The 12,346-nt window shown below is 44.2% G+C and overlaps 1 protein-coding gene across 1 annotated transcript in view; it reads right to left on the bottom strand.

The window, feature by feature from the left end:
- LOC126252565 (glutamate receptor ionotropic, NMDA 2B-like) overlaps positions 1-10,328 on the bottom strand; it is a 423,608-nt gene extending 413,280 nt beyond the window's left edge. The window contains exon 1 of the mRNA XM_049953466.1: positions 10,166-10,328. Coding sequence (XP_049809423.1) covers positions 10,166-10,328 — 163 coding nt within the window. The remainder of the gene's footprint in view (positions 1-10,165) is intronic.
- Positions 10,329-12,346: the final 2,018 nt, after the last annotated feature.

Raw genomic sequence — 12,346 nt, 5'->3', positions numbered from 1 at the left:
TAACGGCTTCCCTTGAGGCCGCAGCAGGGAGGCTCGCCGACATTGATGGTTTCAAGGACAACACTGGACAATAGTGGCAGAACATATTCTTTTCAGACGAATTCTGGTGCAGCAGATGTTGGACATGTTCATGAGTGGTGATTCCGAGGAGAATGAAAGTTCCACTAATACACTCGTGATCTTCATACAGGCCCAGTACCTGGCCTAATGATGTGGTGTGCCATGAGGTACATACGACGCTAAATCTTTCCGTACTGATGCCTGTGTCTGCTTCCAATCTCCGAGAGCTCTGTGGTGTTGTCTGCCAGAGACTGACATGCTATCACTAGCAATTCACAACGTTGAACTCTGGCACAGAGTAAAAGCAGTATGCAATGACATACTTCGTCCAAGATTTATCCTCGTTTTACAGCTTGGTTAGAGCCTCGCTTTCTGGTGGACGTAGCAGCTCTGTATACTGAACTTCTGCGTTGTACCTCCGCAAATTATATACAAACTGTCGGGTCTTGTGGGCCCAGTGGCGAAGCACATTCCAGGGAAAGCAGATGTCGCGCGTTCGAATTCTGGTCGCACGGGGAAATTTTCAGTCACACATCTCAACGACACGAGGAGTCGCCAAGATCGACTCGTAGTTCAATCCATGTTAAAAGGTAGGTCTCTTTCCCCAGTTGGATTACGGGGGCAGGTTACGAAAACGTAAGTTGTCGAAGTGGCGTCTAATTGAAAGGCTTGCACCCGACCGTTGACGCACACGAAATTATTATTACTGAGAAAACGGTGCAGAGAATGGTCATTCTTATAAAAGTCTAGAGATGTTTTAGTCTTTGCCGTAGTCTGTTCTAAAGTTCATTCTTTTCACACACATTATAATGTGGTAGTTTTGAAATCCTTTTCGCGTAGCACACATTTACACTCTTCAGTCGATTAGTGTTGTTGGTGCGTATTTTATCCTGAAGCCCGTGCATTGCTACTTTTGCTGTTATATGCCTCTCGTTCCTACGTTCTCTAGTTCAGCTGTTATCGAGAGTGGCTGAGGTGTTCTAGAGCTCTAGATCTGCCTGCTTCTTCTTCCAGTCCATGCCGTTATCAGTACCTGGTATTATCCTGTGAAAAGCAGGTAGTGTCGTAACCAGATGCCTTTTCATGAACACGAAGTTATTAGAACTACAAGCTTAGTTACGTAATTTTACTACTATACTGTATAGGTATCAGAAGCAAAATTAGTTGGTCTTTCAACAGCACAGAACATGGCCAGAGAATTACTGTATTTCGACCCGTTAGGAGCGAAGTATTGAGTTCTATACTGATAGGAAGTCCAGCACTCAGTTTCAAACCTGACAAAAAATCGAGTTTAAGTTATTATCTACATTGACATCAATACTCTGCAGGTCACCTGACGGTGTGTAGCAGAGGTTACTTCTGCCATTATTAACCGATCTCACCTTTCATGTTCCATTCGCAAATGGAGTGTTGAAGAATGTTTGTCACTAAACCTCTATAGTAGTTATAATCTTTTGAATTTTGTCGTTGTGGTCGCGAGACGCATGTGGGGGTAAATACTCTCTCTCAATTTCAATAGCAAACTTTTCTGTGATGTACAATGCCCCTCTTATATCGTTTGCCACAGTAGTTTATGGGGGAACCTTTGTAACGCTCTCTCGCTGAATAACGATCCCGTGGCGATACACGCCACCCTTTGTTGTATCTCTTCTATCAATCTTACTGATAACGTTCCTAGATTCATGAGCAATACCCAAGAATCAACAGAACAAACGTGAAAGTCCTTTCTTCAGTTGATGTGTTACATGTCCTTAGCATTCTTCATATGAATGTCATTCCGTCGTATGCTGTTCCTATCATTTGTTTTATGTGGTCGCTTTGTATGGTTACTCCTTGATATTTTACGGTAAATACAGTTTCCAGCAGATTCTCATCAGTAGTGTAGCTGTACAGTCGTGACTTTCTGCCTACATAGGCGCAATATGTTACGTTTATTTACGTTCAGGATCAATTGCGAAAGCCTGCACCAGTCATCAAACCTCTGCAAGTCATTTTGCAAATCAATACTGTCTTCTGGTGTTTCTGTCTTCTTACAGACAACTGCCTCATCTGCGAACAGTCTTAAAGAGCTTCCGAAGCATTCTAGTAGATCATTTATAACATTGGAAACAGTAACAGTCCTATCACACTTTCTTGGGATACTCCGGAAATCGACGTTTGAAGTTCTATCTGCAAGGAAGTACTGAACACATTTGCAAATGTGGTTCGATAATCGATAAGCTAGAATTTTTTTCACTAAATGCCACTGCGGAAGATTGCCCTCATTAAGTCGAGTAACAGGTCATCAGCCTGAGCACCGATTTCTGCAGCACTGGGGATCTCATGGACGAACAGCACGAGCTGAGTTTCGCAAGATCTCTGTTTTTGGAATAAAGACTTTCATAGAAGACATTTTCGTCCTCCGAAAACATTATACACTCCTGGAAATGGAAAAAAGAACACATTGACACCGGTGTGTCAGACCCACCATACTTGCTCCGGACACTGCGAGAGGGCTGTACAAGCAATGATCACACGCACGGCACAGCGGACACACCAGGAACCGCGGTGTTGTCCGTCGAATGGTGCTAGCTGCGCAGCATTTGTGCACCGCCGCCGTCAGTGTCAGCCAGTTTGCCGTGGCATACGGAGCTCCATCGCAGTCTTTAACACTGGTAGCATGCGCGACAGCGTGGACGTGAACCGTATGTGCAGTTGACGGACTTTGAGCGAGGGCGTATAGTGGGCATGCGGGAGGCCGGGTGGACGTACCGCCGAATTGCTCAACACGTGGGGCGTGAGGTCTCCACAGTACATCGATGTTGTCGCCAGTGGTCGGCGGAAGGTGCACGTGCCCGTCGACCTGGGACCGGACCGCAGCGACGCACGGATGCACGCCAAGACCGTAGGATCCTACGCAGTGCCGTAGGGGACCGCACCGCCACTTCCCAGCAAATTAGGGACACTGTTGCTCCTGGGGTATCGGCGAGGACCATTCGCAACCGTCTCCATGAAGCTGGGCTACGGTCCCGCACACCGTTAGGCCGTCTTCCGCTCACGCCCCAACATCGTGCAGCCCGCCTCCAGTGGTGTCGCGACAGGCGTGAATGGAGGGACGAATGGAGACGTGTCGTCTTCAGCGATGAGAGTCGCTTCTGCCTTGGTGCCAATGATGGTCGTATGCGTGTTTGGCGCCGTGCAGGTGAGCGCCACAATCAGGACTGCATACGACCGAGGCACACAGGGCCAACACCCGGCATCATGGTGTGGGGAGCGATCTCCTACACTGGCCGTACACCACTGGTGATCGTCGAGGGGACACTGAATAGTGCACGGTACATCCAAACCGTCATCGAACCCATCGTTCTACCATTCCTAGACCGGCAAGGGAACTTGCTGTTCCAACAGGACAATGCACGTCCGCATGTATCCCGTGCCACCCAACGTGCTCTAGAAGGTGTAAGTCAACTACCCTGGCCAGCAAGATCTCCGGATTTGTCCCCCATTGAGCATGTTTGGGACTGGATGAAGCGTCGTCTCACGCGGTCTGCACGTCCAGCACGAACGCTGGTCCAACTGAGGCGCCAGGTGGAAATGGCATGGCAAGCCGTTCCACAGGACTACATCCAGCATCTCTACGATCGTCTCCATGGGAGAATAGCAGCCTGCATTGCTGCGAAAGGTGGATATACACTGTACTAGTGCCGACATTGTGCATGCTCTGTTGCCTGTGTCTATGTGCCTGTGGTTCTGTCAGTGTGATCATGTGATGTATCTGACCCCAGGAATGTGTCAATAAAGTTTCCCCTTCCTGGGACAATGAATTCACGGTGTTCTTATTTCAATTTCTAGGAGTGTAATACACGAGCGTAGAACATGTTCCAGAATTCTACAACAGATTGACATCAGCGATAGGGGCCTACAGGTATGTTCATCTGCCCTGCGACCTTCTTCAAAATGGGAAAGACCTCTTCTTCTTTCCAGTCGCTAGGTACCCTTCATTTCTACAGTAATCTATGATAAACTGCTGCTAGCAGGCCAGCAAGTTCTTTCGCATAATCTCTGTAATATCTTACAGGTCTCTCATCTGGTCCTGACGTCTTTCCTGTACAAAACGGTTCTAGATGTTTTTCTGTTCCCTGACCAGCTATCTCAATATCTGCCATTTTTAAATTTGTACGATTATTGAAACAAGGGACAGTATTTCGATGTTCCACGGTGTAACAGTTTCGGAGGATGGAATTCAGTATTTCTGCCCTCTCTCTGTCATTTTCCGTTTCGGTGCCTTTGTGATCACTGAGTGATTGAACAGATGATTTCTAACAGCTTACTGATTTGATGTAAGATCAAAATCTCTTGCAGTTTTAGTCAGATCGGTTAACAAAATTTTACTTTCAAAGTCATTAAACGCCTCCCTCCTTGTTCGCCTTAGACTCATCTTCAATTTGAGGTATATTCGCAGAGTGAAGCGATGAATGCAAATTTGTATCAAGCTCTGAATTCAAACCAAGGTCTCTCACTCATTACGCAATGCGCTAATTGCTACGCCATCCTAGAACAACGGCGTCGCACAACTGCAGGGATTACCCTAGCACGCTTCTCTCTTCAGTCTAAATTCCCACTCACGTCATAGCCCACTTGGTATTCCCACTAAACTCGAATAGCCGTCCAGAGGTTGCCCGCCTGTTATAGAGTAGCACCTCAGCATCAAAGGAAATATGGAATCCTGCCTGAAACCTAGGGATAGGTACTTCAATCAAATAAAACTACATGGTTTCAGAGACCTTTTAGGGCTTCAAATGTCTGTGACGTATCTGTTCTGTACGACTTTGTACACAACTGTAAGTAGAGGTAGGTTACAAATGCTGCAGCAACTCTTGCCTTACGAAAGCTGGAAGCAGAAGTTATTATCGAACAAGCTAACTTAGGAGACTGAAGATTTGCTTAATTTTTGTTTCTCCAAGTGTATGAAGACTAATTACAAATAATGCAGCAAGAAATAGATTCCAGCTCTCAGTGTCAAGAAGAAATGGGCTCTCTGAACTAAAGCACGATTGATGGTGTTGGAGGTGCTACGTAGTATCACGTAGTGAAGTAGTTTCAAGTGCAAGTCGGCCATATGGCTGCCGCAGGCCTTCTTATATAGCGGCGGCAAACGGCGCTTGTAGTCCAGAGCTGCTATAGCCGCGGCTCAGAAGGCAGGCTTCATTGGGCCTGCTGGATGCCGCGTGGCCGCTATTGGCTTCTGACGGAAACCTGCGTTTACGTTGCCAATTTTGAGACCCATGGGATTGTATGGATACATGATACCACAGCAAGTATACGGACTGTAGTTAAGAATGAAAATTTGCACCAAGTCTGGGAATCGAACCTGGGTCGCTGCAAAGCTGTTCGAGTTTAGGGAGAATACAAAGTGAGCTGAGATGTGTATGGCAACTTGGACTGAGAAGGGAGGTGTGCTGAGGCAGTCTGCGCAACTGCGCAAAGCCAGTGTACCATGGGGGCATAATGGTTAGTGTGTCTGCTGAACTAGCAGGAGAACCCAGTTCGAATCCCGGGTTTGATACAAATTTTCATTTGTCGCTTAAGTCTGCATATGTACACTGAGCTGTGGCGGCTTATCAGGGACATCGCCTTTGATAACACCTCTTATCTTTGACAGCAGGGCTTTCAAACCAGTGTGGTTCCCTCTGGGAGAAGTGTAGCAAGGGGTCTCATGGTTTTTGGTCGTGGCAGTATGAGCTGTGGAGTCGAATGAAAAACAAGTTTTTCTGGCGGCGTCCAATCTCTCGCTGCAATAGGCGAAAAAGGCTCTCAGTCTTATAAGCTGAAGGAGCCTTGTATTCACCGTTTAGGATCTTAGAAGAGCTGCAGTTTGCGACCGAACCGCCAAATCTTTCCATCAGTAAATGGAGTATGTTCTCAACTGACTCGGTTGTTTTAACCCCCTCCACTGACGGAATGACCCGCTTCCTAATTCCGTATGTATAAAGCCAATACGGACTTGTAGCTGTCACGCCTTTGCGCTTACTGCTACGTATTTTAACCGTGAATAGCTCAGTCCTAATGGTAAGAGGTAGTAGTGAATTCACGTTGTTAATCTTTGAATACAGCACAGCTGCCACAAGCTCAGCTCACTTTTACTCCACTCCTACCCTCGCCATTGCACCACATTAACTAGGTGCTACATGGGCCTTGCTAAATTCACTTGCGTATACATTTTTGACCGTTACTCGCCAGTATTTACCTAATGATTAGTACACTCCTAACCGGACTATTTCCCAAAGAGCTGTGATATTTGAACGGGTTCGATCCACGGCCTACAGTGCCCTATAGTTCACACAGTAACACTGCCTACCTGATCCACTTCACTTGGTAGTGAGCTTATGTATTCAATCACCACTGCTAGCAGCAGTGGATAATCCTATCAGCACGACGAGAGCAGCAGACTTACCGTCGAATCCTCCTGAAAATACTTATAACTACGGTCGCCAGCTCTGAAGGAGCAAAAGAATAAATCAATTTTTGGCTCGTTTCAAAGTGAAACGGCTTGAGTTGAATTTAAACTTAATTCTGAATATTACTATTTCTGATCATTCTAGGTGATTCTACAAAGCAAATACTCTCTCAATTTCTGTGAGTTGGCTTGGTAATTACTACCAAGACAATTTATGCAACTTGGGTTAACAAAATTCTATCCTTCAACTTATTTAATGATTTTGGATAATACTCTCTGAAAAATTTAAGTAACTATAAATAGGCGACTCATTCTGGTGTGACCATTGCTCTTTTCAACATTCTTATACGCTAAAGTATTCTACAACCAAAAGAATTGTAAATGAAAGAGGCGATGGTGGCCTCAGTCTGATTTCACTATTCTATGTTTGAGGTTACTACACTTTGCAATGAACAACATGCGTCGTAATTTTACTCATTACTATATTCTGTACTCTGCACTTTCATAAAAGAAAACTGGTATTCTCCTTTTACATGTATACAAAGTTCGACTTAACAATTGCAAGCAGTCTTGCCTTGGGTAGACGTGCCGGTGCTGGTGGTGAGATGCATGTGGCTAACGCAGCTCTTCACGCCTCATGCCCTTAATGGCGGCTGGAACTACGAGCTGTAGCACTCGTATTAGCTACTGCACGTCCGCCATAAAATCTGGGCGCAGGAACTCTTACAATCAGCCCCAGTGGCATAGAGACGGCTTCGACAACCATTCGTCGCGTTCTACTCCACAAACGGCGACGATATTCGCCTCTTCGCTGTTGCGCAATCACTTTTGCGTGAGCACAGTTACGCACGTCCGATCACGTCAACACTCCCCAGGCCAATCCATTGTTCAGTCCCTGTGTCTCCAGCTACCCCTAGCTACGCTCGTATCATCAAGAGTGGGGGTGTTCCCCTACCACCTTTTTACCGAAATCATTTAGTATTTAAGAATATTTATATTTATTACCCTGGAGTTCATACCAGTCATAATGATTTACTACTAGCGATTTACAACATTAAATTATACAGTAATAACTTATAATTATCAAGAAAAAGAATACATTTGACTCCGAGAGCTTAGTGCATTGTCTGACAGGTAGCGCTAATTCCCAGTTTCGCCAATAGATGGCATCAGGGTGCACTCCCTGGCAGTCTCACACCAGCGCGCCCGTTTCCGACGCGCGGGCTCCAAATTACTGTCAGCCCACCATCATTTCAGTTCCGTTACAAGTTCTTTACGAGGGAGGTACTGGAGCTGCCAGAGGTATGCTCAGTAAGATGGACGGGTGTTTTTCTGCTGTGTTCAGTTCGTGGTAATTCTCGTCTCCAAGGTGATAGATTGCAGTGGTTTCCCTGTGGTTAAGACAGTGAGTTTACATTAAGGTCTGTGAAGGGGAGTTGGAACGCCCTATCCCGACAATGTTAAATTTCGTGACTTGGCTTCCCTGTATTTCAGGAACCACTGTAGCCATTGACATGAAACTTTTACAGGACATTAGACTGTATGTTATGAGTCTACCGCACTACAATAATTACATTTCAGCCACTGCCTTCGGAAATACAATTTTTTAATGATACGGTTAAAATTTTGTGTACATTTTGTACGTTATCCTAAATAATTTTAATTATACATAACATTATGTTCTTCTTTTAGTTCAGAAGACTCAAGATTTGTATGTTATTACTCCCTCAAAATTTGAATACTGTACTCGAATTCTTTTCTGAGATTTATGGAAAAATGCAACATAAAATGTAAATTTTCAGGAACGACTTCTAAAGTTTCAGCAGATTGTAGCTCACTTAATATATGCTTAATTTTTTTTATTTTTAGTCACTCAGAAGCACCCTTTACCATACTGTATGTCATCCTCTTGATCTTTTTCCAAGTTTTTTCCTCTTTTCTTCTTTCTGGACTCCTTAGTGGCCAACTGTGCTGCATACTCTGCATTATCAATGTGAAACTTGTCCATCCGTTCAAATTCTCTGAAGCAATTTGCTCCATGATTAGTTCCCGTATGCTGTAGCACTTTCACCCGACTAATGTTGCCGTCATTAAAAACAATAACTGCATCACTGACCCCGCACTGTAGTGTCTTCATTCCAACAAAAACATTTTTTGGTAAGCGAGACCATATAAGATTATTGAACGATCATTGGGATTTTGAGTCTGACCATGCAGACACTTCTTCAGTAATTTAGGATTTGCCAGGTATCTGTAAATATGTTTTATGATATCCATGACTGCTGCTGGGATGGAACGTTTATGGCTGTATGAACTATTTGAGTACAGGGCATTGTGGTAACTGCACCATGAATCAGGTCCAGGAGGACAAAGGTGGTGTACTGGTTTTTCAGTAGTTGACAGTCTGTGGAATAAGGTAGCCCTTAACGCCTGCTTCATTTTCAATAAATCCTCAGTATTGTTTCTAATGGCCATCCCATAATACTGCTGTAGTTCATCAATAATTTTGTCTGTCAGCCTTCCTCTTATGGTTTGACCATCAGAAAGTTTCTTGTCTCTCAAACTTTGTTTCAGCTTCCTCAACATGGTGCCCATCCTGTTCCGTACATGACGTTTGTAAGACTGAAATCCACAGCCTTCAATATAAAAACTTACTGATTTTATTAGATCTTGAAGTAATGCACGTAATATATATATATATATATATATATATATATATATATATATATATATATATATAATTTTATTCACAAAATTGCAAATTTTATAATGAGATAAAAATCCGAAAATGTGAAAAACAATTTCCGTTCGAACTCCCCTTAAATTATGTTTCTGTCATACTTACGAGTTATATATTGGAACTTTTGCTCTGATATGCTGTGTGTATGAATTTTTATTATCTCATTGGTTTATTTTACTGGTTTGTAATTGATATCAAGTGTTCTTCAATGGAGGAGGGCACTATGCCAAGTGGACCTGGGTGATGCTGTGTTCTCACACCCTCTTACAGCTTTCCCTTGATGGCATTTTGGTAATTCAGCTTGATGGTTAAATGAACTTCAGATTGTAGTTCTCCTCCATGACCGAAGAATGAGTCATGAATTAAAGTCGTAAATTCTAGCGTGTGCCCATCTGGGTTGGTTATGGTTTGCTATGTCGGCACTAAATTATAGAAACCGACTGACATGCCATTATTCATTAATGCATTTTAATGGGTGATTAATAACGGTATACTATTTCTCTTAAATATTAGCCTTGCTGCGGTGGCTGAATATGTGCTTGTAGTAACACAGTAGCTCACGTAGTAACCAAATGGTTTCAGCATATACTACGTACTAGTGCCTCAAGGTTTCTCTGCAGAGTTTATTGGATTACAAGGTGCTGACGATATTGTAGAAGCGTTTCTACGTCTCCACCAAACACAGTGTCAGTTAAAAATTAACTATTTCATTTGTAATTTAATTTTAAGGCTTCATGTTTTGAAAGAAAAAAATTAAAAATATTCCTTGGAGTTTTCGGGTCCTGATGAGGCCGTTAAATTGTTATTTTTTATTTAAAGGAGACCATCGTCGATGTCTTGGAGTGCCTGGCGTTAAAATAAATATTTGGGAATGAGTCACTTGATGGTGTCTTTATCGTAGTCCATATGTTACGGTAACTATTCTGTACCGCACGAACGTGTCACTGATATTTCTCTAAGGGGATCATCGATGACGGTGTTCTTATGGAAGCGGCCCACTCTATCTGAGGCTGTCAGCCAAGTTGGTCGCTGTAGCACGCTGCCCTGGTGCTTAAGGATGCCCGCAGCGTCTGCTCTCTTGCCGCCACACATCGGCTACACGTTGCGTTCGCCGAAGCGGAGCGCCAGCCACAGTTGCGCTCACCTACACTGTGTGATAAAAAGTATCCGGACACCTGGCTGAAAATGACTTACAAGTTCTTGGCGCCCTCCATAGGTAATGCTAGAATTCAATATGGTGTTGGCCCATCCTTAGCCTTGGTGAAAGTTTCCACTCTCGCGGGCATACTTTCAATCAGGTGCTGGAAGGTTTCTTAGGAAATGGCAGGCCATTCATCACGGAGTGCTAGACTGAGGAGAGGTATCGATGTCGGTCGGTAAGGCCGAGCACCAAGTCGGCGTTCCAAAACATGCCAAAAGTGTTCTGTAGGATTCATGTCAAGACTCTGTGCAGGGCAGTCCATTACAGTAATGTTACTGTCGTGTAACCACTCCGCTATATGACGTGCATTGTGAACAGGAGCTCGATCGTGTTGAAAGACGCAGTCGCCATCCCCGTATTGCTTTTCAACAGTGGGAAGGAAGAAGTTGCTTAAAACGTCAGTGTAGGCGTATGCTCTGACAGTGCCATGAAAACAAGGGGTGCAAGCCTATCCATGAAAAACACGACCACACCATAACACCACCGCCTCCGAATTTTACTGTTGGCACCATACACGCTGGCAGATGACGTTCACCGGGTATTCGCTATACCCACACCTTGCCATCGGATCGCCACATTGTCTACCGTGATTCGTCACTCCATTAAACGTTTTTCCACTCTTCAATCGTCCACTGTTTACGCTCCTTACACCAAACGAGGCGTCGTTTGGCATTCACCGGCGTGATGTGTGGCTTATGTGCAGCCGCTCGACAGTGAAATCCAAGTTGTCTCACATGCTGCCTAACTGTGATAGTACTTGTACTGGATCCTGATGCAGTTTGGAATTCCTGTGAGGTGCTCTGGATAGATGCCTGCCTATTACACATGACGACCCTCTTCAACTGGCTGGCTCTGAGAACTATGGGACTTAACATCTTAGGTCATCAGTCCCCTAGAACTTAAAACTACTTAAACCTAACTAACCTAAGGACACCACACACATCCATGCCCGAGGCCGAATTCGAACCTGCGACCGTAGCAGCAGCCCGGTTCCGGACTGAAGCGCCTAGAACCGCTCGGCCACCGCGGATGGCCCTCTTCAACTGTCGGCGGTCTCTGTCAGTCAAAAGACAAGGTCGGCCTGTACGCTTTTGTGCTGTACGTGTCCCTTGACGTTTCCACTTCACTATTACATCTAAAACAAAGGACCTAGGCATGTTTAGGAGTGTGGAAATCTCGCGTAGAAACGTATGACACAAGTGACACACAATCACCTGACCACGTTCGAAGTCCGTGAGCTCCGCAGAGCACCACATTCTGCTCTCTCACGATGTCGAATGACTACTGAGGTCGCTGATATGGAGTACGTGGCATTAGGTGGCAGCACAATGCACCTAATAGGAAAAACGTCTGTTTTGGAATTGTTCGGATACTCTTCATCACATAGTGCATATTCTGGACAAGTTAAGTTAGCATCATTTAGACTTAATGGTTTTCTATGCACTCCAAGAGTGTCAGCTTTCAGGGCTTCCTGAGGTCTCTGACGATTAACCTGTTTAAGAGCGTTCTCAGCCATTATTAATGCAGTTCTAACATGGTTAAATTTATTTTAACGAAATTAATATATCTCTGGACATTTTCTCTAAGGCAGGGGATTTTAACTTGATTTCTTGTTGATGTAAAAGGGAAAGTTGTTATTTATCTAAATCAAACTGATAGTTTCTATTTTAAAGGCTTTATTAAGGGACGGCTTATGTCCGTTGTCATTTAAAAGTAAGTTTTGAAATTTGTCCTGTGCATCAGTGGGTACCGTGTGTTCATGGTATCTAGGGGCGTTTGCATATTGGTAATCCGTCAGTTCCAAGTTATTGCTCCTGTTCAAATTATTAATCATATGTATTATGAATAGCTACCATTTTTTAAAATAACTTGTCACTTAGGTAACTTCTCTGTTTGTTAAAGTGCATTT

The sequence above is a fragment of the Schistocerca nitens genome, chromosome 4 (assembly GCF_023898315.1).
Source record: "Schistocerca nitens isolate TAMUIC-IGC-003100 chromosome 4, iqSchNite1.1, whole genome shotgun sequence".
Lineage (NCBI taxonomy): Eukaryota > Metazoa > Arthropoda > Insecta > Orthoptera > Acrididae > Schistocerca > Schistocerca nitens.
This window is presented reverse-complemented; position numbering and strand designations above follow the sequence as displayed.